The 27,159-nt window shown below is 41.5% G+C and overlaps 1 protein-coding gene across 1 annotated transcript in view; it reads left to right on the top strand.

Moving 5' to 3' along the window:
- Positions 1-23,588: 23,588 nt before the first annotated feature.
- The window catches only part of PSME4 (proteasome activator subunit 4), a 96,317-nt gene continuing 92,746 nt past the window's right edge, over positions 23,589-27,159 (top strand). Inside the window, exon 1 of the mRNA XM_052647439.1 lies at positions 23,589-23,830. Coding sequence (XP_052503399.1) covers positions 23,589-23,830 — 242 coding nt within the window. The remainder of the gene's footprint in view (positions 23,831-27,159) is intronic.

Genomic DNA, 27,159 nt, shown 5'->3' with positions numbered 1-27,159 from the left:
TGGGACTTCTTTTTGCAGGAGCTGCTGCTGCTGCTGCTAAGTTGCTTCAGTCGTGTCCAACTCTTCGCGACCCCATGGACTGCAGCCCACCAGGCTCCTCCGTCCACAGGATTTGCCAGGCAAGAGTACTGGAGTGGGGTGCCATCTCCTGGTAATTTGGCATTGTGTTTTGGCTCCCTCTGCATCTTCCCACATGTGAACCTTTTGCTACCATGATGTGTCCCCACCAGTGTATATACAGGAGCTCATAACTGGCTACATAAACTTGTTATTCACGCTTGTGGGATTCAGGTTTTGAACCCAAATTGTCCTATTTTTGTAGGAAGATGAAACGTGAAAGTGAAAGTTGCTCAGTCTTGTGACTCTTTGCGACTAGATGGACTATACAGTGCATGGAATTCTCCAGGCCAGAATACTGGAGTGGGTAGCCTTTCCCTTCTCCAGGGGGTCTTCACAACCCCAGGATCGAACCCAGGTCTCCCACATTGCAGGTGGGTTCTTTGCCAACTGAGCGACAAGGGAAGCCCAGTAGGAATTTATGGGGATATTTAAAAACTATGCCATTTCCAACTTCCCAGAATTCCTTTTGCTTTTTTCTGGATCCCTTCATGTAGCAACATAATTATATGCTCACCAAATTTATTTTCATATTTCTTCCACATTCCCTGCCCCTCCCCCCAATTAAATGTGTCCTTGCGACTAGTTCTGGCTGGTGAAACATGAGTAGAAGTAACAGGTGTCACTTCATAGTAGCAGCTGTCACATCCCTCGGTATGAGGGACCGTTCTCTTCTCCAGCCATGAGCTTGTTTTCCAAAGACTCGAGCAACATGGGTCAGTGGGTTTTGGCATAGAGGACAGCAGTCTACAGCAGAGTCTGCATTAGCGAGAAATAAACTTTTCTGTTTCAAGTCACTATTCTTTTGGGATTGCTGCCACAGCATAAACTCCACCGGTAGGTAAAGTGTCTTGGTAAAGACACTTCTCCACCTATTCCCTTTAATATTTATTCCCTTTACACGTCTTCTTCTGTAGATATGCTCACGTACCTCCTATCCCCTCTCAGAAACACCTTCTCTGATCCACCTGTTTCTCAAATTGTCATAGATCTCCCTTCTTATTCATGGATATATTTCTGGAAGGAAAAGCTATATATGCTACCTCCACTTCCTCACCACCCATTCACTCCTTAATTTCTGGGAATTTGGCTTCTGCTTCCTTCATTCTGTAGAAACTTTTTTTTTAAGATTACCAATGGTCTCCTACTTGCCAAAATCACATTCAACCTGCATGACCTCTCTCCTACTATGGCCACAAACCCTCGTCAAGTGGTTTTAAATATTTTTATGATCACAGACCCCTTTGAAAACCATATCATGTAAAAGCTATGGATCCTCTTCCCAGAAAAGTTACATACACATGTATACAAATTTTTATAAATTTCACAGAGTTTTAGATCAGCAAGCTACCCCAAAGCCCACCCATAATAGCCTCAAGAACTCTGTAAATTGGGTAAAGAATCCTGCCCTGGTCTGTACCTAAGAAAGAGTGCCATCCATCCCCACAAAATAGCCACACAGAGTAGGCTTTCACTTGCCAGAGCGTTTTTCTACATCATTCTGAAGTTCTGACTCTCTTCTATTGCTCGCATTTCTGTGGTGGCTTCTTACCATCTACACACCCTCACTCACGGCTCTCTTCATTCAATCATGGAGTACTTGCAGAGGAGAAAACATTGTGCTCCTTTTACCCCATAGGAAATGACAGAATAGGTAGAAAAGAGACATGCTAACATTAAAACATAAGCAGTAAAATAGGGAAGAATATGAATAAGTGGGATACATATTGAACTGTTTTCAAGGAAGGGTCAGACATTGCTTTCTATAGGAGAGGGAATGTAAACTGGGCCTTGAAAGATGAGCTGGGTTCTGAAAGGTAGATAGAAGACTGCTGTGTCAAACAGGAATAGAAGGTATTATGTGAGCAACAAGAAATATGTAAATATGAATGAAATTCTGGGGAAATCACTAGTAGGCCCTACATGGATTGACTAGAAAGGACACAAAGATAAAAGCAGAATGGTACATTGGGGCTGATCTTGTGTAGGCCTTGAGTACCACGCAAGAGTCTGGGCTTAATTTTGTTAATAATAGAGAGACAGGGAATATTTTTGAGCCAAAGACTGATAGGATAAAAATGGCCTCTTAAGAAGATTAATCTGCCAAGAGCGCCTAATTGAGAGATGAGGGACTGGTGAAAAGGAGGAGAGTTGCAGACTGTGCTACAACCCATGATCTGACCTGCAGAGCTGAACTGCTTGAAGAGGGCAACACTAGCGAAAGAGGTACAGCTGGTGTACCTGGCACAAAGAGGCCTTTCCTTGCTTGGATCTCCCTCCAGCTGGAAGAATGCAGTCAGCTGACAGCTTCCAGCTGCAGCACCTTTGGAACCTACCACAGCAACATTCAAGCTGAGGTCATCATCTTCCCAGTGCAGCACCCACACCACACAGTGACTGAGCACGGCAGGGCTACCGAACCTCATTACTTCTGCCCAGTGCAGAACTTTTCTCTCAGGCGAGTTTCGCTCTGGGGCTTCCCACTGGGTTGGCTGAGACTTCGCTAGGTCTGCAAGCTCGGCTAGGCTCTCCTTGTCCAAGTCTGTTTCCTCCCCACTTTACTTTCAAGAGTGACAGATCATCACCCAGGTCTGAAGCCTTTCCGCACTCAATGCTCCTTCCTCACCTTTGCCTACCAGGGTGTTAAGCTCCAATCCCCAACTAATATAAAGATACTTTGGAAACACATGCAAAGTTACACATTGTAAAATTCATACAAGTAAAGATTATAGCACTGAATTAGTTGCATCTAGGAAAGGCAGATTCTGAGTTTAATGATTCCACGTGCTAGAAAACTGAGACAGGCGATAATGATTTATGCATTGAGAAAAACACCAAAGTCACAGAAGCCAGCTTAAAGGAGTTTTTTACATATGGAAATCTTTTTTTCTGATTTAACCTGAGATTAAATAAGTGACTAAATTAGCTACTTGAATATTTATTTAGAGGAATCAATTTAAAGAGAAAATTTTCATCTCACAACTGAAAGTAACAATGAGATAAATGGGAGGGGTAGAGTAGTTCTCTGACAAGTGCTGCAGCTGGAATTCAACAAATGTGAGTCAGTGTATGTAGTATAATATTTCCTTCAGGTAGCCAAGATTCTCAAAAAACCTCAAATAGCCAAAGCAATCTTGAGAAAGAAGAATGGAACTGGAGGAGTCAACCTGCCTGACTTCAGGCTCTACTACAAAGCAGTCATCAAGGCAGTATGGCACTTGCAAAAGACAGAAATATAGATCAATGGAACAAAACAGAAAGCCCAGAGATAAATCCACACACCTTGGGCTTCCCTGGTGGCTAAGAGGTTAAAGTGTCTGTCTGTCTGCAATGCGGGAGACCTGGGTTTGATCCCTGGGTCGGGAAGTTTCCCCTGGAGAAGGAAATGGCAACCCACTCCAGTATTCTTGCCTGGAGAATCCCATGGATGGAGGAGCCTGGTGGGCTACAGTCCATGGGGTCGGAAAGAGTCGGACACGACTGAGCGACTTCTCTTTCACTTTCACTTTATGGTCACCTTATCTTCGACAAAGGAGGCAAGAATATACAATGGATTAAAGACAATCTCTTTAACAAGTGGTGCTGCCAAAACTGGTCAACCACTTGTAAAAGAATGAAACTAGAACAATAGGAAAATAAACTCAAAATGGATTAAAGATCTAAACATAAGACCAGAAACTATAAAACTCCTAGAGGAGAACATAGGCAAAACACTCTCCGACATAAATCACAGCAGGATCCTCGATGACCCACCTCCCAGAATACTGGAAATAAAAGCAAAAAATAAACAAATGGGATCTAATTAAACTTAAAAGTTTCTGCACAACAAAGGAAACTATAAGCAAGGTGAAAAGACAGCCTTCAGAATGGGAGAAAATAATAGCAAATGAAGCAACTGACAAACAACTAATCTCAAAAATATACAAGCAACACATGCAGCTTAATTCCAGAAAAATAAACGACCCAATCAAAAAATGGGCCAAAGAACTAAATAGACATTTCTCTAAAGAAGACACACAGATGGCTAACGAACACATGAAAAGATGCTCAACGTCACTCATTATCAGGAAATGCAAATCAAGACCACAATGAGGTACCATTTCACACCAGTCAGAATGGCTGTGATCCAAAAGTCTACAAACAATAAATGCTGGAGAGGGTGTAGAGAAAAGGGAACCCTCTTACACTGTTGGTGGGAATGCAAACTAGTACAGCCACTATGGAGAACAGTGTGGAGATTACTTAAAAAACTGGAAATAGAACTGCCTTCAGTTCAGTTCAGTTCAGTTCAGCCGCTCAGTCATGTCTGACTCTTGGCCACCCCATGAATCGCAGCACGCCAGGCCTCCCCGTCCATCACCAACTCCCGGAGTTCACTCAGACTCACGTCCATCGAGTCAGTGATGCCATCCAGCCATCTCATGCTCCGTCGTCCCCTTCTCCTCCTGCCCCCAATCTCTCCCAACATCAAAGTCCTTTCCAATGAGTCAACTCTTCACATGAGGTGGCCAAAGTACTGGAGCTTCAGCTTTAGCATCATTCCTTCCAAAGAAATCCCAGGGCTGATCTCCTTCAGAACGGACTGGTTGGATCTCCTTGCAGTCCAAGGGACTCTCAAGAGTCTTCTCCAACACCACAGTTCAGAAGCATCAATTCTTTGGCGTTTAGCCTTCTTCACAGTCCAATTCTCACATCCATACATGACTACTGGAAAAACCATAGCCTTGACTATGGACCTTAGTCGGCAAAGTAATGTCTCTGCTTTTGAATATGCTATCTAGGTTGGTCATAACTTTTCTTCCAAGGAGTAAGCGTCTTTTAATTTCATGGCTGCAGTCACCATCTGCAGTGATTTTGGAGCCCCCAAAAATAGAGTCTGACACTGTTTCCACTGTTTCCCCATCTATTTGCCATGAAGTGATGGGACCGGATGCCATGATCTTCATTTTCTGAATGTTGAGCTTTAAGCCAACTTTTTCACTCTCCTGTTTCACTTTCATCAAGAGGCTTTTGAGTTCCTCTTCACTTTCTGCCATAAGGGTGGTGTCATCTGCATATCTGAGGTTATTGATATTTCTCCCAGCAATCTTGATTCCAGCTTGTGTTTCTTCCAGTCCAGCGTTTCTCATGATGTACCTTATGACCCAGCAATCCCACTTCTGGGCATACACACTGAGGAAAACAGAATTGGAAGAGACACGTGTATCCCAATGTTCACTGTAGCACTGTTTATAATAGCCAGGACATGGAAGCAACCTAGATGTCCATCAGCAGATGAATGGATAAGAAAGCTGTGGTACATATACACAATGGAGTATTACTCAGCCATTAAAAAGAATACATTTGAATCAGTTCTCATGAGGTGGATGAAACTGGAGCCAATTATACAGGGTGAAGTAAGCCAGAAAGAAAAACACCAATACAGTATACTAACACATATATATGGAATTTAGAAAGATGGTAATGATAACCCTGTATGCGAGACAGCAAAAGAGACACAGATGTATAGAACAGTCTTTCAACTCTGTGGAAGAGGGAGAGGGTGGGATGATTTGGGAGAATGGCATTGAAACATGTATAATATCACATAAGAAACGAATTGCCAGTCTAGGTTCGTTGCAGGATACAGGATGCTTGGGGCTGGTGCACTGGGATAACCCAGAGAGATGATATAGGGAGGGAGGTGGGAGGGGGGTTCAGGATTGGGAACTCATGTACACCTGTGGCAGATTCATGTTGATGCATGGCAAAACCAATACAGTATTGTAAAGTAAAATAAAGTAAAATTAAAAAAAATTTTTTATTATAGTTGATTTACAGTGTTGCATCATTTTTTTTTGCTGTACAACAGAGTGAATCTGTTAAACATACAAATATATCCACTCTTTCTCAGATTCTATTCTCATATAGGTCATTACAGAGTATTGAGTAGAGTTCCCTGTGCTGTGCAGCAGGTTCTCATTAGTCATCTATTTGATATATGGTAGTGTGTATATGTCAATCCTCTTGGAATTTTTTTTTTCAAACATTAAACTTTTATTTTGTACTGGGGTACAGCCAATTGTCAATGTTGTGGTAGTTTCAGGTGAACAGTGAAGGAACTCAGCCATATATATACATGTATCCATTCTCCCCCAAAACCCTTTCCTGGATTGAGCTGGAAAGGCTGGATTGAGCAGAGTTCCATGTGCTATACAATAGGTCCTTGTTGGGTATCCATTTTGAACATAGTAGTGTGTACATGACTTTCCCAAACTCCCTAACTATCTCTTCCCTCAGCAACTGCAAGTTCATTTTCTAAGTCCCTGAGTGTCTGTTTTGTAAGTAAGTTCACTTGTATCATTTCTTTTTAGATTTCTCATATAAGGGATGTCATACAATATTTCTCCTTCTTTGAATTATTTCACTCAGTATGACACTCTCTAGGTCCATTCATGTTGCTGCAAATAGCATTATTTGAAGTTCATGAGACACTTCCATGAAAATGAAAAGCCACTCCTGTAATAGCAGTTTGAAAATCTATGTATTATAAATAACTTCATAATTCACCAACTTGATATTCAGAAGTAAAGGGAACTCTACATGACAGACCATCTAACACTGTCAGGTAAACATAACCATTCTTCCTGTTGTGTTTGATGGGGGAAGTAATAGCATTATGTTAGAGGTATACTTTGTGTGTGTCTGGGGGCCATTAGTTGGTCACTGAGTTTCAGCTGTTCACTGGCAATTTAGGAATGAAACTGTTACACTAATGTAGCTTTAGACTAATAAATAAAAAGTATTTGGTTCTTATTTTTAACTGCTACCTAAAACAATAGTTTCCTTTTGAAGTAAATCTTGGTAGAGGTTGAAACATTCCAATGATATAAATTCAATGTATTGCCTTTTATTAATAAAACATTATAATTCTAGCCTCCCAACATGACCTCTCTCCTGCCAGCTCCCCAGCTTCTACATTCTTTTTCCCAAATTGTTTTCCTCCTTCCTCTAGAAATCCCCAAATTTTCTCTTCACCCTCACCCCTTTTGCATTTTTTCCACGACCCTGCACTCTCAGTTGAGGACACTGCCTCATGCTTCTCTGAGAAAATAGAAGCCATCAGAAGTTGCTCAACTTCTGATTCCCAGATCTACAATTCTACCTGCTCCTGTGCCAAATTTTCTCCTCCTCCCCCCTTGTTTCAAAGGGAGGATCTCCTCCTATCATTTCATTCCTATTCTGGATCTAATCCCTTTCTCTCCATGTCATCTTCTCTCCCTTTCTAATGAACTATGCTGATCGCAAACAAATGTACCGGTACCTTTCATCTGCTAAAAACCTATTTGCTGTGTATCTTCTTTAAGCTGCCTTTCTTTCTTTTGCTTCCTCTCACAGAAAACTTTTTGAAATATCCTGTGTCTACATGTCATTTCCACTCCTTCATCCACAAGCCACTCCTTTTATTTTTTTGATGTGTACCATTTAAAAAGTCTTTATTGAATCTGTTAAAACCTTGGTTCCGTTTTATAGAGAGGCATGTGGGATCTTAGCTGCCCAAGACAGAACCCGCACCTCCTGCACTGGAAGGCGAAGTCTTAACCACTGGATGACCAAGGAGGTCCAAACAAGTCACTACTGAATCCTCCCTGATCCAGTTTCCCTGTCCTACTGTACCTCTGAAATTGTGTATGTCAAGGTCAAAAATGACCTCGACATTGCCAGCTCCACTGGCCACTTTGGTCCTTATCTTATTGGTGTGTTCAGCAGCATCTCTCTCCCTAGAAACATTCTCCTATCTTTTGTGATGCCAGTCTGTACAAAAAAGTTAACATAGCAGACCTGAGCCTGCCAGCTTTTGAAGAAACTTGCTAGGCTGGCCATTGGCTAGCAACTGGGAACTTCATTTTGAGGAGTGCTCCTACTGTTCCCTGAGTGATATCATTATGGTTCATTATGCCTGCACTTTATAAATAATGTGGTTTATGCTGAACACCTGCTTTCCTTCTGGGAATCTGAAATTTTGTAAGCAGAGGGTGCCTATATGACCTGACTACAATAAAACTCTTGGGTACTGATTCTCCAATGGGCTTTCCTGGGCAGAAATACCATACATGGGTTTTTCCTTTTCTCAGACTCTACTAGTTTCTCTTGCTCTGTCCCACTTAAGAGTCTCAAGGTTTCACTCTCATTTCTATCTATACCGTTTTCTACGTGATACCCTTAACATTACAAACAATATCATGTGTATGCTGACAATTTCCAAATTTATAACTCCAGCCTAGTTCCTGCCACTAACTCTAGAAACTGATACCCAAAAGCCTGCTTGAAACTTCACATAGGATCTCGTAGGCAAACTTAATATTGCCAGTATGGAACTCATGATTGCTTTTTCTCAAACCTGGTCCTACACTGTTTTTCCATCTTAATGACCCTACCATACATGCATTACCAGAGACAGAAGTTCTGGAGTCATTTGCGACTTTTCCTTCCTCTCACACCACATTCTATAAGCAAATTTTGTTAATTCTACCTCAGAATATTTCTCAAATCTGACCAAGTCTCATTTTCTCAGTCTGAAACAAGCCATCATCTGGACTGCTGAAACAGCCTCCTAATTAGTCTCCCTATTACCATTCTTATCTCTGAATAATCTACTCTCCATTCAGAGTCAGAAAGACCCCTTGAAAGTTTAAATCAAAGGATGTCATTTTCGTGATTAAAAACTTGTCTACTGATACCCATTGCACTTAAAAGCAAATCTAGATTCTTGGCCCACTTATTAAGTTAGAGAAAGAGTATATTTTCTTGCATTGTGAAAAAGGTTGACTTGATCAAGAAACTGTGTGAAGGTCAGGGTACTTGGAGCAGAATCGGCACGGGGAGAGGGGCAGGGATCAAGATATGAGATAAAATATTAAGAGAGGTGGAGGGGTGTTTCTTGCAGGGCCTTGTTTTTGAATATTTGTTAAAAACATCTGTGCTGGCATACGGAAGCAAAAGTCATACAACACTAAATATTCTCTAGTGAATTTGATCATTTGTAAAACAAGCCTCTACTTAAATATTTTTCCATACAAAACTCTAGTGCTTATTTTCCCCACCTTAGCTCATTCAGTGGCCCTTCAGTTGACAACCTCATAGGTTTTAACTTTGAGGTTATGGTAAACATCCAAAAATATCAACCAAACAAATCCAAATCAAATGAATCAAAAAGAATTTAACTACAGATTCTGCAATAGGTACAAGATTTCATGAAGTTTATGAAAGTGATATAAGAGAATTCTTCAAATCATATACAATGCTATTGGTATCTAAGGCTCCACAATCATACCAGTTAACAATGGAACCAGAGAAAACAGAAATGTGTTTCCAAAAGGCATCATTTGAATATCAAGCAGTGAAGGGAGGTCATTAGAAAAATTGATGAGGCTCTTGATAATTTTTGCAGAAATGATTTTCTCTGCCTATGAAGAGAATGAAGGAAAATAAAGGGGCCATAGACTGGGAAAAAATACTTGCAAATCATATATATGATACAGGATTTTTCCCCAGAATATATAGAGAACTATTAAAACTTAATAATGAAAAAACAAGGCCCCAAAAAAGGGGAAAATATTTTAATAGATGCTTCATCAAGAAAGATATATGAATGCTAAATCAGCAAGCAAAAAGATGCTCATTGTTATTAGTCATTAGGAAAGTGCAAATTGGAAGCACAAGGAGATACTACTATATACCTACTAGAAAGGCTAAAGTTATTAATAAAAAGACTGACCATAAAGTGTTGGAAAAACATAATATGGCATAACCACATTGGAAAACAGCTTGCAGTTTCTTAAAAAGTTATACATATACTTACCATATGATCCAGCCATTCACCTCCCAGGCATTTATCCCAAAGGAAAGGAAATAAATGTCAATACAAAGACTTATGTATTAACATTCACAGCAGCTTTATTTGTAGCAGCCAGAAACTGGAAATAACTGAAACATCTATTATCAGATGAATGGATGGGCACATTGTGGTATATTCAAACAATGAAACAGTAATCAGCAAGTGTTTGAGAGAAAACATAAAGTCACACCAACCTTGAAGAAGACTGTGTGGTCACTTGATCATCGGCATCAGTGGGGAATTGGTTCAGGTGCAAATTCTCAGGCTCCGCTTTACACCTACTGAATCAGAAATTCTGGGGGTGGGAGCTCTCTAAATCCTGCCTTAGGCTCATTTGCTGAAAGTATCAGTGAGGGTTCCTGATATGTCAGTGTTCTTTACTGTCAGTAATCTTCTCTGGGCTAATTTAAGTTGAAGATAAATTTATTGGAAAGCATCAGATAACTCGCAGATTTGACAAGAAATGATAAGAACAGTCTCAGACAAGAGACCAGCATCAAAGGAGTCAGGGTAGTGAAACAGACTGCTTGAGATGCTGTTGACACCACCAATGTATGCCATATATTCTGTTTGACACAGTGGTCACTGTAGATGGTCACTGTTCCTGAAGGGCTGAACACAGCCATGAATGCCAGGCTGCCTACACTACAGCTACCACAGATCCATCTATCATCCCCTCATCTTGGCATTACTTGCTCAAGATTCAAAGTACATGGTGGCCAAACCTGGATCACAAGGCTGTCAGGGAGTGATTAGAGGGGCACTTCTTAGGCTTCTGAGGGAGGAGCTTACTTCTCACCAAGACCTATGCAATGGGGTGGGGTTTGGGGGGGGGGGGGGGGCGGGGTGTGCAGTTTCCTAAATCTAGCACATGGGTTCAGATGCTGAGTAGTCAGACAGTTACAGATGCCCACTACTTTAAGTGTTCTGAATACAGTCAATTAGGTGTATTTTTGGCATGACCATATTCTAGCAGAATTAGTCAAATGTGTCCTTTGTATTACTAATTATGGACTTAAGAACTGTCCAAAATATTTCCTCTTTATTTCTGGAAAGATATGTCTTTTCGTACAAGTATTGGCTCACAGTGGTCTACAAGAGTGGATGGTGCCAATACGTACCTTTCCACTGCATGTTTGAGCGAACACTATGAAATATAACGACTGGGTTCAGAACACTGCCACTTTGACTATACTCTTAATGGCCTTCAAATAGTGTTATTTAAAACTGAATTAATTGAACATTCACAGGCATACCTCCCACAAATATAACTCAAAATGGATCATGGACTTCAGTTCAGTTCAGTTCAGTTCAATTCAGTCGCTCAGTTGTGTCTGACTCTTTGCGACCCCATGAATCATAGCACACCAGGCCTCCCTGTCCATCACCAACTCCTGGAGTTCACCCAAACTCATGTGCATCAAGTCGGTGATGCCATCCAGTCATCTCCTTCTCTTCCGTACCCTTCTCCTCCTGCTCTCAATCCCTCCCAGCATCAGAGCCTTTTCCAATGAGTCAACTCTTCGCATGAAGTGGCCAAAGTACTGGAGTTTCAGCCTCAGCATCAGTCCTTCCAATGAACACTCAGGACTGGTCTCCTTTAGGATGGACTGGTTGGATCTCCTTGCAGTCCAAGGGGCTCTCAAGAGTCTTCTCCAACACCACAGTTCAAAAGCATCAATTCTTCGGTGCTCAGCTTTCTTCACAGTCCAACTCTCACATCCATACATGACCACAGGTAAAACCATAGCCTTGACTAGCCTTACTTACATACAAAACATAAAACTATTAGAAAAAAATCTTTGAATCTATGATGATTCTGAGTTCTTAGATTTGACAACAAATGTTTGAACCATGAGAGGAAAATATTGACAAAATGGATCCTATCAAAATTCAACGCTTTTACTCTGCAAAAGACCCTATTTAAGGGGCCTCTCTGGTGGCTCAGTGGTAAAGAATCTGCCTGCCGGCTCAGTGGTAAAGAATCTGCCTGCCAGTGCAGGAGATACCAGTTCAATCCCTGGCCCAGGAAGATCCCACATGTTGCAGAGCAACTAAGCTCTTGCACTACAACTATTGAGCTTGTGCTCGAGAGCCCAGGAGCCGCAACTACTGAACCCATGTTCCCCAACTGCTGAAGCCCGCACGCCCTAGAGCCCCTGCTCAGCAGCAAGAGAAGCCATCAAAATGAGAAATCCAAGCACTGCAACTAGAGAGTAGCCCCCTCTGCAACTAGAGAAAAGCCCTTGCAGTAACAAAGACTCAGCACAGCCAAAATAAAATAAATGAAAAAATTTTTAAAAGACCCTAATAAGAGGATGAAAAGACAAGCTACACACAAGAAGAAAATATCTGAAAGTCACGTATCTGACAAAGGAATAGCAATTGGAATATATAAAGAACTCTCAAAACTCAACAGTAAAAAACCAAGCAATCCAATTAGAAAGCAGGCAAAAAACATGAGCAGAGATTTCACCAAAGAAGACATGCAGGTGGCCAATAAGCCCATGAAAACATGCTCAACAACATTAGCCAAAAGGAAAATGCAAATTAAGTCCACAATGAGACATCACTCACACTTATCAAAATGGTTAAAATAAACAGTAACAACACCAAATGTTGGCAAGGATGCAGAGAAACTGGATTACTCATACATAGCTGGTAAGAATATAATATGGTACAGCTACTGTGGAAAACAGTTTAGTAGTTTCTTATTTATAAAACTAAACATGCAATCCAGCATGACCCAGCAATTGCACTCCTGGGCATTTATCCCAGAGAAATTAAAACTTACGTTCACATAAAAACGTGTACATGAATGTTCATAGCAGCTTTATTTGGAATAGGCATATCCAACCCAGATGTCCTTCAACGGTGAATGGCTAAACGGAATATGGTACATCTGTACCATGGACTGCTATTCAGCAATAAAAGGGAACAAACTATTAGTACATGCAACAACCTGGATGAGTTTCTATGGAATTATGCTGAGCAGGAAAAGACCCAATCCCACAAGGTTACATCCTGCATTATTCTATTTATATTAATGGCCTTGAAATGATTAAATTATAAATTTAATTATAAATGATAAAATTATAAAGAGAGGACAGATTAGTAATTTTCCAGGCATTAGAGACATGGGAGGGTCAGGAAAGTGAACAGGAATATAAAGGGCAACAGGAAGGATTTTTGTGGTGATGGAAATGTTCTTGTCTTGCTTGAGAGTATTGATGTAAATATCTTGATTTTGACATTGACCACAAAAAATACCAGTTTTGGGAAACTGGGTAAAGCATACAAGGGATCTCTCTGTATTATTTCTATGACTATATAGGAATCTACAAAATAAAATCTCAAAATAAAAAGATTAATTTATAGGAATTCTTAGACAGTCCAGTGGTTAGGACTCAGCACTCTCACCAGCACGGGCCTGGGTTTGATCCCCAGTCAGGGAACGAAGATTCTGCAAGCTGTGCTATGCATCAAAAAAAAAAAAAAAAAAGGAGAAGAAAAAAAAGATTAATTTACAAAACAAAGCAAGAACTGGAAAAAAATGAATTAGATTCTGAGTCCAGAAAAGCAGCCCACTCTCTGTGAATGGGGATGAGCTAACACTATTTCCATCAACACCACCACACATAGATCATGACTTCATTGTTGTTGTTTAGTCACTAAGTGGTGTCTGACTCTTTGCAACCCCATGGACTATAGCCCACCAGGCTCCTCTGTCCATGGGATTTCCCAGGCAAGAATACTGGAGTGGGTTGCAACTTCCTTCTCCAGGGGATCTTCCCGACCCAGGGATCGAACCTGTGTTTCTTGCACCGGCAGGCGGATCCTTTGGAAAGGCAGTCTACCCTCTGTGGGTGGGGATGAGCTGGCACTACTACCAAGGTCACCGCCATACACAGACACATGGCTACTTGTTACCTATTATCAGCTTACTGTCTTGCCTCTTCTTTTGCCATTATCCACCCTTTCTGTGCTCTTACCTCATTATACTCCTCCCTGGCCTAACTGGGCCCAATAAAAATGCTAGGGCTTCCTGCATAATGATGACTCTGCCTGGGGTATACCTATCCAGTTGACTTCAAGACCCTAACAGCCCCCATTCAGGTCCCCCAAGTATTTGGTTACTTCCTGCAATACTGTGTTTGTATACCTCAAATAGCTTTTAGGATAAAGTCCAAAATTCTTAACCCAACTTCTAAGGTATTATATGATCTAACTCTGCTTGCATCCTTAGCCTTATCTGCCACTCTCACCTTCTCTCCTAAGTACAATGGTCTTTTCTGAGTTTCTCAAGAGAAGTTCTTCCCCCACCTCAAGCCTCCCTTCATACTGTTTTTCTAGTCAGATCATTTCTAGTATCTGTCTCTGCAACTCTTCATTCATCAACTACTACTTCCTCAAAGAAATCTTTCTAGGCCTCCCAGTCTAGGCTAGGTCTCCTTGTTTTACACAGTCAGAGCAGCCTTTATTCTATGAAAGCATTTAACAAAAGTATAATCAAATACCTACAGAATGGATTGTTTACTGTCTGACTGCCCCATCAGACAGTGAGCTCAGTAATGTCAGGGACCACACAGACATAGATCTTTTGGGAAAATATTTTACATTAAATTTTAAGTTGTTTGTATTTCTAGCATATAAATCCCTTGAACCTGCTTCCATTTAATGATACACACAACACACACACACACACAAAAGCCTTGTATGAATGGTTTGAGGTATGGAAATTATGGAAAGTAGATAGCCAGAATTCCAAATTTGATTTAAAGTGGCACTGGAAAAGGGACAACAGAAGCCTTGTAAACAGAAGTAGTTTAGCAGAGGCAAAAGCGCAGAGCTGGGAATGACCATAAATACAGAAGCCTCCATCCTCCAGAACTGAGCAGAACTGTTGGATGAGGCATCGACTTCTCACAGTCTAGAGAGACGTTTAGATGAGTTTTATCTAGAGCTCTTAAGAGACAGAAAGATCACAGATGACATTTGGTTACAATTTTAATTTATCTACTTACTTGTCTATCAGCCCACTAGATAGCGAACCCCTTGAGGACAAGTACTATGTCATTCATCTTATGATCTCAAACTTGGTGCTCAAGAGGCACTTAATAAATGTTTGCTGAATTAATGAATATATTGATATAATTCACTATGGAGAATTCAAGATTTGATACAGTACCCCTCTTATGAGTCTGTAAATTTCAAAAGTGATTCTTCTTAGTACAAAGTAAAAGACTGCAAAGGGTAGCATTCCAAGTATACGATAACATGTGAGTGTCTTGCTGGTATTCATATTATTCATGCAGACAATCCCATTTTCTGTCCATGAGCAAGGACCATTCTATTTATATATATTAAAACTGAGGTAGGTGGAAAGAGTGTACGTCCTCTTTGTGCATTAGTTATTATCTCTCCAATGACTCTATTGTTAATTTCTTCAACTACTGTTAAAAAATACAATACATCTCTTTACTATATTTGATCATGAGGGAAGCTGTGACCTCCTACATTAGTCACAGCTTGTCAAAAAAGAAGAAAACAAAGAACTTCAGTTTGTTGAAAAACCCTTTTTTGCATTTAAATATCAAATAGTTTTTCTACAAAATAAAAAATAGATTATTTTTAAACCATCAATAAATAGAGCTGATGTATAGACATCATCAATGGCCATTTATGTGATATGAGGATTCTAAAAAATGCTCTTGTGCCTGTGTGTAAGCTAAGTCACTTCAGTTAAAACCTTACAGACTGAAGCCCGGCAGGCTCCAATTACCTATAATTACTCTCTTTTGTGGCTTCCCTGGGGCTCAGTGGTAAAAAAAAAAAATAGCCTGCAATGCAAGAGAGGCAGGAGAGACAAGTTTGATCCCTGGGTCAGGAAGATCCCCTGGAGAAGGAAATGGCAATGCACTCCAGTATTCTTACCTGTGAAATCCTAGGGACAGAGGAGCCTGGTGGGTTATATTTCATGATCACAAAAGAGTCAAACACGACTTAGTGACTAAACAACTTCCTTTTGCACCCATGATGTCTGATATTTTAGAGCAGAAGTTCATTCCTTAAAGGTCTCTAGTTCCAGGAGCATGGCAGACCGAGTTAATGCAAAACCCCTCTTATACAGGAATGGTATATTAAACATAAAAGTAAGTGATAACCATAGATGAGTTCATACACAGAAAAGGAAAATCTCTGGATGCTGAAACAAAGAAGAAAGGAAAGCCAGAGTGATAAGAGTATGAGTTAACCCTGCATCAACTTTGGGGTAGTTATTTGATCTGGAAACAGCAAGTGAATTGGGCTTTAATATCCACTCAAGGATAGAAGTTAAAGTCTTGAACATAAGGGAGTTGGAAGTGAAATAATGCATAAAAACAGAACTCTCCATAATGTTGAATTCCCAGGCCTGTAACTTGCATAGGATAGAAATCCAAGTTAATACTAGCTGGAAAATGAACATAAATATTGGTTAGTACAAATCTATACTTCTGTGGATCTGGTACAAGCAAACAAAAAATCACTCTGGGTCACATGAGACTCCCACGGTGAGGGGTCGGGGGAGGAAAGGGGACAAGCCATTTGAAGATGATCTCACAATATAAAAAGTTATAAAACACAAGTAAATGAGCCATCATGAACAAAAGTCAGCAAACACACAACATATTATTATTAGAAATAATAGAAGGAATGTCTGAATAAGATGGCTCAGTGGTAAAGAATCTGCCTGTAATGCAGGAGATGCATATTTGATCCCTAGGTTAGGAAGATCCCCTGGAGGAGGATATGGCAACCCACTCCAGTATTCTTGCCTGGGAAATTCCCTGGACAGAGGAGCCTGGTGGGTTACAGCCCAAAGGTTGCAAAGAGTTGGACACGACTGGGCATGGAAAATTATTAAATTAAGTATGTCTGAAATGGTTAAAGTAGTCAGTAGGTAAAGTTGCTCAGTCATGTCTGACTCTTTGCAATCCCACAGACTGTAGCCTACCAGGCTTCTCCATCCGTGGAATTTTCCAGGCAAGAGTACTGGAGTGGGTTGCCATTTCCTTCTCCAGGGAATCTTCCTGACCCAGGGATTGAACCCAGGTCTCCCGCATTGCAAGCAGATGCTTTACTGTCTGAGCTACCAGGGAAGCTAGTCATTGGAACCATAAAGTAGTCCAAAGTAGTCATGGTTCCAAAGTAGTCATTAGAACCATAAAGAACAAAACTCAATGAAAAATAAAATAGGATACCTGAAAAAGAACTTGGTAGAAATTCCAAACTTTAAAATATAATCTTTGGAATTAGAAGGTCAATGGACATGTTAAACTGCAGATCAATACAAATGAACGAAGTCTGGGACTTCTCTGGTGGTCCAGTGGTTAAGAATCGGCTTTCCAAGGCAGGGAACACAGATTTGATCTCTTGTCTGGTAACTAAGATCCCATGTGCCTGGGGTCAACTAGACCCTGTACCACAACTACAGAGCCCATGCAAAGCAACTACTGAAGCCACCATCTCTACAGCCTTTGCTCTGCAACAAGAGAAAAGAGAAGCCCGCTCACTGTAACCAGAAGCTTGTGCATCGCAATGAAGACCCAGCACAGCCAAAATAAAATAATAAGAAACAAGTGAACTAAATTGTAAGAAGTATAAGTAATAGATATGATAAAGTTAAAGCTCAACATTCAGAAAACTAAGATCATCACATCTGGTCCCATCACTTCATGGGAAATAGATGAGGAAACAGTGGAAACAGTGGAAACAGTGTCAGACTTTATTTTTGGGGGCTCCAAAATCACTGCAGATGGTGATTGCAGCCATGAAATTAAAAGATGCTTACTCCTTGGAAGGAAAGTTATGACAAACCTAGATAGCATATTAAAAACCAAAGATATTACTTTGCCAACAAAGGTCCGTCTAGTCAAGGCTATGGTTTTTCCTGTGGTCATGTATGGATGTGAGAGTTGGACTGTGAAGAAAGCTGAGCGCCGAAGAATTGATGCTTTTGAACTGTGGTGTTGGAGAAGACTCTTGAGAGTCCCTTGGACTGCAAGGAGATCCAACCAGTCCATTCTGAAGGAGATCAGTCCTGGGTGTTTTTTGGAAGGAATGATGCTAAAGCTGAAGCTCCAGTACTTTGGCCACCTCATGCAAAGAGTTGACTCATTGGAAAAGACTCTGATGCTGGGAGGGATTGGGGGCAGGAGGAGAAGGGGATGACAGAGGATGAGATGGCTGGATGGCATCACCGACTTGATGCACATGAGTCTGGGTGAACTCCGGGAGTTGGTGATGGGCAGGGAGGCCTGGCGTGCTGTGATTCATGCGTTCACAAAGAGTCGGACATGACTGAGCAACTGAACTGAACTGAACTGAAAAGTTATCTGGAATGAAGTATAGAGACAAAGACTTGCAAAATATTGAGTAAGAAATTCAACACCAGAATAAGAAAGTACAACACAGGTCTAATGGAATTCTATAAGGAGAGAAGAGGAACAAAATGATTGTGAAAATAACTGAAAATTTTGCATGACTGGTAAATCATAAGAATCTTTTACAAAACAAATCCATGGCAATATAAATTTAAAAAACACAAAAACTATAGCTAGCTCCATTGTAGTGAAATGGCAAAATGTCCAAGAAACAGAACTAAAATAATCAAGGGAAAATTCATTCTGTTAGCTGTGATTGCCTTCTTATTAAAAGTTGAGTTCTAAATATACTCTAGTTTAATTGGTAAAATGGGTAGTATGGCTGGATGAGAGGGTTTTTGGTTGAAAAATTAAAAACTTAAAAATCATGTAGGAACTAGGGGGAAAAAACCCCTCATTTCTCAAATCTAATAATCTTGTGACTTTAATAACTGTTGCATGACAGGAGTTTAGATATTTGAATAGAGTCTAATAGAATTCAAATATTTCTAAATACTATGCTCTGACAACAAAGATTCATCTATTAATACCTGTCAAAATACCCCTGCCCCTGGTCCCAAATACATCATATACAGAAAAATCCAAGGCAGGAGAAGGCATGAAACTAACAACCTGTCATTTTTGTTCACTAATAAGTGGTTGCTCATGTAGTGGGCCAGCAAGTACATCCATGTCATAAATATCTGATGATAATTATCCCTGCCAAATCCTCCAGCTTGAGGGGAAGCCTCTCTCTTTAGAATGTTTTTCATGAAGGGCTACTGCACTTCGAGGTCTTCCAAGAAAAATGATCACAGTCTGTTTCCTAGAGGAGTCTGATAAGAAGTCAGAGTCTCCCTCTGTGGAAGGTCTGGATGAAAGCATACTGAGTTGTTACCCTGTGGCAGAGTATCCTGAGCTCTATGAGATAAAAGATGCTTGGGAGTTGGTCTAAGAAGAGAAAATTAACTCCAGACTTTGCATCTCTAATTATGAGTAGCCTTGGTCTTCTGGAGAAACTTAAGGTCTCCTACCTTTCTCACCCGAAGGGGTCTGAATGGTGTTTTCTATTAAACTTCACATAGAATAACAGGGACTTCATCTTTTTTTGCTCCAATAATTATTTTGATCTTTCCAGTTCAGACATCCATTCCCAGGGAAACTGAGATCACCTGGAACCGCTGCTTCACCTCTTCTCTCTTCTCAGACTTCAACCAATTTAGATGTTAACCATTCTCTTTCAAATATTCTCAACTCCAAGATCTCTTCTTATTCAATGAGATAAAGAGAATAAAGCACAGGCTGAGGGAAGTGCTCAAGAAATAAAAGCTAAAACCACTACCATCACTACTGCTAACGTATATAACCTCTTGCTTGTCATTTGATCATATCAGCCTGTATAGCATATAATCCTGGCTGTTAAACATTATTGTAGAAGTAATAAGTCACTAATGGAGTCACTAGGTAGTGCAGTCAGATAATGGTAAATTCATGCTTCCAGGCTTAAGTGCCATGCAAATCTGTTTCTTTAGTCAATTTTGTGAATTCTAAGACGACTCGAAAGTCTTTTCCCATCTCCTCAAATCTCCTATCCACCACTTCCTCCCATCACCGTCATTCTCTTGCTTCACCAAAAGTAAAAATAAACAGAAACCACCAGAAAGACCTCCAACTTCCAGGCACCAAATTTGCAAACCCCTCTGCTTTTGCACCTGTTTTCCCCTGCTTTCCTCCTCTGCCAAGAGGAGAGGATGGTTTACTGCTAAAGGCCAGTGAATCCATGCTCTCTCCCACTCTCTGCATCTTCACCCACATATTTTCAATCTCTCTCTCCACTGGTGCCTTCTCATCAATATTTCAAAACAGTCCACTTTCAAAAATTCTTTCATTCCAGCTACCTTATTTTTCTCTTGTTCTTCCCAACCAAACTATCAAAAAATGTTGTGCTTCTTCCAGCCCAGCGTTTCTCATGATGTACTCTGCATATAAGTTAAATAAGCAGGGTGACAATATACAGCCTTGACGTACTCCTTTTCCTATTTGGAACCAGTCTGTTGTTCCATGTCCAGTTCTAACTGTTGCTTCCTGACCTGCATACAGATTTCTCAAGAGGCAGGTTAGGTGGTCTGGTATTCCCATCTCTTGAAGAATTTTCCAGTTTATTGTGATCCACAGAATCAAAGGCTTTGGCAGAGTCAATAGAGCAGAAATAAATGTTTTTCTGGAACTCTCTTGCTTTCTCCATGATCCAGCGGATGTTGGCAATTTGATCTCTGGTTCCTCTGCCTTTTCTAAAACCAGCTTGAACATCAGGGAGTTCATGGTTCACGTATTGCTGAAGCCTGGCTTGGAGAATTTTGAGCATTACTTTACTAGCATGTGAGATGAGTGCAATTGTGCGGTAGTTAGAGCATTCTTTGGCATTGCCTTTCTTTGGGATTGGAATGAAAACTGACCTTTTCCAGTCCTGTGGCCACTGCTGAGTTTTCCAAATTTGCTGGCATATTGAGTACAGCACTTTCACAGCATCATCTTTCAGAATTTGAAACAGCTCTACTGGAATTCTATCACCTCCACTAGCTTTGTTTGTAGTGATGCTTTCTAAGGCCCACTTGACTTCACATTCCAGGATGCCTGGCTCTAGATGAGTGATCGCACCATCGTGATTATCTGGGTAGTGAAGATCCTTTTTGTACAGTTCTTCTATGTATTCTTGCCATCTCTTCTTATCTTCTGCTTCTGTTTGGTCCATACCATTTCTGTCCTTTATCGAGCCCATCTTTTCATGAAATGTTCCCTTGGTATCTCTAATTTTCTTGAAGAGATCTCTAGTTTTTCCCATTCTGTTGTTTCCCTCTATTTCTTTGCATAGATTGCTGAAGAAGGCTTTCTTATCTCTCCTTGCTATTCTTTGGAACTCTGCATTCAGATGCTTATATCTTTCCTTTTCTCCTTGGCTTTTAGCTTCTCTTCTTTTCACAGCTATTTGTAAGGCTTCCCCAGACAGCCATTTTGCTTTTTTGCATTTCTTTTCCATGGGGATGGTCTTGATCCCTGTCTCCTGTACAATGTCACGAACCTCATTCCATAGTTCATCAGGCACTCTATCTATCAGATCTAGGCCCTTAAATCTATCCATCTCTAAACATGGAGTTCCTTAAGACTGGTCAAGGGCTCTATTCTATTCATATATTAAATTAATTAAACAAGGAGGCCAATAGACCAAGGTGTTTCTAATGCCTTGGTGGGCTATGTAAGCAAACCAAAGTCTAAGTGTGTAAATGCCTCAAGATTATGAAATCTAAACACTAAAGACAACAATCAAAGATAGCTAACTAGGCTTTCAGCTGTAGCCAATCAAATAATTTCCTTCCTTTGCTTCTGTACTTTATACGTCATTCCCTGGCTTCTGTCCGTGCTCCAGGTTTGGTGTTGCCCAATTCTAATCAATTTTTGCTCATGTAAACCCTTAAATTTTTTACTATGCCTCTGTTTATCTTTTAACAATACTCTATATATCATTCCCTCCAATTCACCTATATGCTATATCCTCTTTTAGATGACCGTCCTGATCCATACATGAAAATATTTTCCCATTCCTTAGGCATTCTGCCTCCATTGATGTTTCTGCTGTGCTTCATATCTGTTTCCCAAGCCAAAAATCTAACACCATCCTGACTTTTTCCCTGTTTCACTCTTCATATCCTATCAACTACGAAACTCAGGCCATTCTTGCTGAAATAGCTCTTGAATAATTTCAACCAACATGCAGCCCACCATTATGTCACATCTCCTTAAGAGATCTGCCAGTTTCCGACCCTGTCTGTTCTAATCCATCTTCACACAAAATCAGAGTGATTCTTCAGAAATGTAAATTTTACCATACCACTCTTAATGCTTAAAAATTTTCAGCTTCTTGTTGCCTTTAAGATAAAGCTCTATAAACTCCTTAGCATGTCCTTTGAAGTCTCATTCTTCACTCCCCTCTCTTCAAACAATCTTTACTTTGAACTTTGAATTCCTAGAATGCAAGGTTGCAGTCTGAGCTGCTTCCTCAGCTTTTTTAAAAAAAAATTCTTATTTAATTAAAGTATAATTGCTTTGTATAATTGTGTTCGTTTCTGCCAAACAGCAACATGAATGAGCCATAGGTATATGTCCCTTCCATCTTGAACGCTGTTTTTTCTTCTAATAAATTTTGCACTCAATCCTTAAGCTCAACTTTAGGTATCATTTCTAGAACTACCTGACACCCCGTTCTGTCTGAAGTCCTCTTTAGATGTTCTCAAGACATCCTATACTTATCTAGCAATTAAGAGCAGTACTGTTTTGTAATTGCTTACTCCTTAGTCAACAGCTCCACATTACTGTAAAGTCCTTGGAAGGCAGAAACCAGGTGTTCTGAAACTTTGCACCTCAAGGGCCTAAAAGGACTGTCTGACACACAGTAGTGGTTCAATTAATGTTTGTTGAATATTTATTGAATTCCTTTCTCTGAAACGAAGGAGGCCAGAAGAACGCCAGAAAGACCTGAGTTTAGAGGGGACAGGGTAAAAAATCTATAAGTAAGTGGGATGGACAGAGTACCTAGGTTTTTCCATAAACGGCGTGGAGCACTACGTCTTCTGTTTGCCTCGACCGAGGCCACAGCGACTTAGGGCTCGCGAGGCAGCCGCAGGGAAGGCGCACGACCCCACGCAAGGAAGGACAATAGCTTGGAACTCAGCCTCGTGTTCCCGGTGGGACAGCCTCGCGCTCGGCCGGTAAGACCTGGTGTTGGGGGCTCCGAGCCCGGCCCACGGCGAGGACGGCGCGGCACTCAGGGCTCCCGCCGCCACCGTCGCCGCCGCCGCCCCCTCCTCCCTCGCCCCCTCCTCCCTTGCCGTCGCCCCGCCCCGCCCCGCCCCGGAAGTGACTTGAGGCCCATCCGGAACCTCCGGGCCGGGTGGTGCAGCGTCACCAACCAAGCCGGTGCGGGGCGGGCGGAGCGGCCGCTGCAGCCGCCAACGAACCCGGGACCGCGCGGGGACAGCAGCGAGCCGGCCAGGGGAGGGGGCCCAGCGATCGGGCCGAGGGCGACGGGCCGCCGGCGGCCGTAGGGCGACGACAACGCGGAGGAGGCGGAGCCCGGAGAGGGGTGGGGGCCGGGGAGGGATAGGGTGGGAGGGGGTTAGGGGGCTGTTCCTGGTCTCATGGAGCCGGCCGAACGGGCGGGCGGCAGGGATCCCTTGGAGCCGGGCGGGCGCCCGGGTCCGGACCCCCAAGGCTTCGTCCCGCAGAAGGAGATCGTCTACAACAAGCTGCTGCCCTACGCCGAGCGGCTGGACGCCGAGTCCGACTTGCAGCTGGCCCAGATCAAAAGCAACCTGGGCCGGGCGGTGCAGCTCCAAGAGCTGTGGCCTGGGGGCCTCTTCTGGACCAGGAAACTCTCCACGTAAGTGTGCCAGGGCTTGCAGGATGGGCCGGAGGCAAAGGCTCGGTGTGAGGGCGTCCGCGGTCGGGGGGAGGCTCTTTGTCCGCCGCGGACCTCCGGACCACCCCCCCTCCCCGACTCTGCCTCGGGTCGGGAGGATCGTTTCGGTGCAGTAAGCCCCAGGGTCGCGACTCGAGCTTCCCTGCCGCTTTCCCACGGGATCTTCCCGGTCCTCACCAGCCCGCTACGTCCTTCGCAGGTGCTTCTCCCCAAGGTTTCGGGGTGTTGCCTTCCGATATTCGGAGCCCCAGGGAGCCGGAAGGCCACTGGACCCCCAGGGAAAGAGATGGGCGGTCCCCCTAGGGTTCTTCTTGAACCTAGGGGAGGGAGCAGAGGATTCGGGCGAACAACTTTTGACTTTTCCTGGTGTTGCCTCCGGTTCTTTCTTCCCCTACGGTTCCCTGCCTCTTTCTATCTCTCAATTCATGTCTGATAACTTTCTGAATGGGAAGGAGGCCGTAGGGAACTTGTAGGTTCTGCTTTTGGGGGCTTTCTCAGGCTTTGTGGGTTTGCTTGAAAAGATTGATTTAAACTCAGCCCTCAGCGCGTTCTCGGGCCGTGTACCAGACGTTGATGTTGAGAATGCCGAGTCTGAGAACCTCGGGAAAAGTGTGTGTTACTCCTGTGTGACATTTCCTTTGGAAATGTCCGATACTGAGGAAAATAGAGAAGAGAGCTGTCAGGTTGTCGGGCTTGTGTTAGTTTATGAGCTGTTCAGATGAATATAGATTACTTAAATCAGTTTCAGTTCTATGGGCGGGGGGCCGGGGGGCATAACCTGGCTGTAAACAAGAGTAAAATACAATTGGGGGGAAGGTTAGAGACTTTATTTGCTAGGTGGGCATCTTCACTGTGTCAGAACTTTTTTAAAAGAGAATTTTGCTGTATCTTGTTTGGTTAACGTACATAAGATCCAATAACATTATATGTTCACTCTTGTGGGTATGGATGGGTGAACACACAAGACATAAGTCACTTATCCAGTGTTTACCCAAATCTGCTGAGTGAACTGGGTGATGACTCAGGGTTTTGTAATGCAATAGTCTTCTCTACATTTCCTCACAGGATGATTCTTATCGGCCAATTATTAGGGAGCCTCTGACAAATTTCTCATTGCTAAATGGCTGTGGTGGTGGGAATAATTACTTTTTAAATTAAGGAGCAAAACTAAAACAGTTAGTTTGCCCTTTTCAAAGAGTGACCATAAAATGTCAAGGTTAACAACTCTTCTCTTGCTTAGAGTGTAAAGTTTGTGGTAGGCGGAAGAACCACTTTTAGTCACAACAGAAGAATGTTTTATAAATGATTAAAATTCATAGTTTTTTTCCAAGTGAGTTTCCTAGGTTTTTCATTATTTGGGCACTTGTAAAAATAAAGTTATTTTGTCAGTCCAGTAATTCCTCATTTTAATCACTTAGATTAGGTTTTTCAGAGAATAACCATTTTGGGGACACAAACAGCTTCTTTTAGAATCAGGATGTAAAAACAGACCAGTGTGTGAATTTGTATCAGGTTTGGAGAATCTACACAGGCATAGTTAAGCACTTTTTTCTGACATTTTTATTGTTACTAAGCTTGGCAAATTAACGCCAGGATACTTATTGTTTTGGGCTTGTTAGGTATCTTTACCTGGAAAGGGCTAAAAACACAGTGGAGAACAGTCCTTGGTGTTTAGGGTAAGATTGCAGTTATATGGCTTAATAACCTGCAAACCTCAAACCATTTATCTCTTAATTAACCAGGAAGAAATGCTATTAGATAGAATTTTATTTTGGAACGTTTAAATTCTTCAAGCTGATTCTTGGGATTGCGCTATGACATTTTGAACTTGGTGGGACATGTTGTAATCTTGGGTGTATTTTTTTCTCCCAAGTCGTGCTAAGGTGACCTGCTTATAGTTGTGCTTGTTTTTTAAGCCTTGTGTGTGTTGCACAAGTTTACATCTACACGAGGCCAAAACATGTGATGATAGCTGGCAGTTGCCTTAGTAGTGACCATACGTAGTACTTTGTAGAAAAATGGAAAGTAGTGATGAAAATAAAATCTAATTTCTCCCACTAGCTCTGTGATTGTGGGCAAATTATTTTAATCATGTGTGTCAGTATGCGTTTGAGAGAAGTGAGGGAGATGGACTAAATAATTCCTGAGAAACATTCCTGCTCTGGTATGATTTTTTTTTTTTTTTTATCCTGTAAAGCCTAAAATAAGCCAGTGTGTATCTTTCTACAAGGACTGTTGGAGCAGTTTGTAAAGTACTGGAAATAGTTGCCCAGATCAAGTGCATTCCCAAAGAAGCCCAGAATGTAAATACTGTTCAGGGATACTGAGATTGGATCCCTGACCAGTACATCCCCAATCTGGGTGTTGCAGGACTGGGTAGAGTTCTCCTTCAGGAGATACTCAGACTCTCTCCTGCAATTTTTTTTTTTAAACTTTCTGTTTTATTTTGATGGCTATAATTACCTTTCAATCCTTCTTAAGTCTTGCAGGTCTGTTTAGCAGTTCTCTGTGAAGAAAAGTTATTTCTGTTCATTTTAGAAATTGTCCTCGTGATATAATTCAAGGTCTCTTGTCCAGACAGCTTAAAGTATTAGTACTGCCTGTTGAGGAGAGATTGTGTGACATAATACATCAGGGGACTAGTTTTTAAGAAGCAAGGAAACAAATTAGAGAAAAGAGGTACAAACTAATGGTCTGTGGAACACAGCTGTCAAGACACCTCCTGGACACTGAGTGAAAGATATCTGTAAATTGGTTTGTCCCATGTGGAGAATGAAAGGAGTTGAAGAAAGGTAATTTTGAAGTTTGCTTTTTCTTCCTTGTCCTCTTGGACTTTTCCTGAGAGGCAGTGAAATCTAGGCAAAAGAGGTGTATCTGCACCTGGCTTTGCTGCTGTTGCCATCTTGGTCTTGCTTATCCTTTCTGAGCTTTAGAGTCCTCTTCTGGAGAGTGCTAGTGTAGACTAGAAATGGTTTTTCAAACCTAAAACTTAGCAGCAGACTGTTTCATAAAAGCAAAATATTAAACACAAATTTTGATCATTTCTTTTGTGTTTCTTATTTTTAAGTAGAATGTTTATTTTAGCAGAATATGTGAATTTGGAGTATTATGGAACAAATTTAGATGCTTTGTTTCAGTGGAAACGTTACAATTTTCTGCTGTTTTATAATGAAATGATTGTATTACACTGAGAATCATTTCATTTGCTAATTAAACTGTAGTTCCCATGGTTAATTATTATTAAGAATATTATGTGGCCTTACTAGATAGGAATTGGATTAAACTGAATC

Source organism: Budorcas taxicolor, chromosome 11 (assembly GCF_023091745.1).
Source record: "Budorcas taxicolor isolate Tak-1 chromosome 11, Takin1.1, whole genome shotgun sequence".
In the NCBI taxonomy this organism is placed as follows: domain Eukaryota; kingdom Metazoa; phylum Chordata; class Mammalia; order Artiodactyla; family Bovidae; genus Budorcas; species Budorcas taxicolor.
Note: the sequence above shows the minus strand (reverse complement) of the source record. Positions and strands in the feature narration are given on the sequence as shown.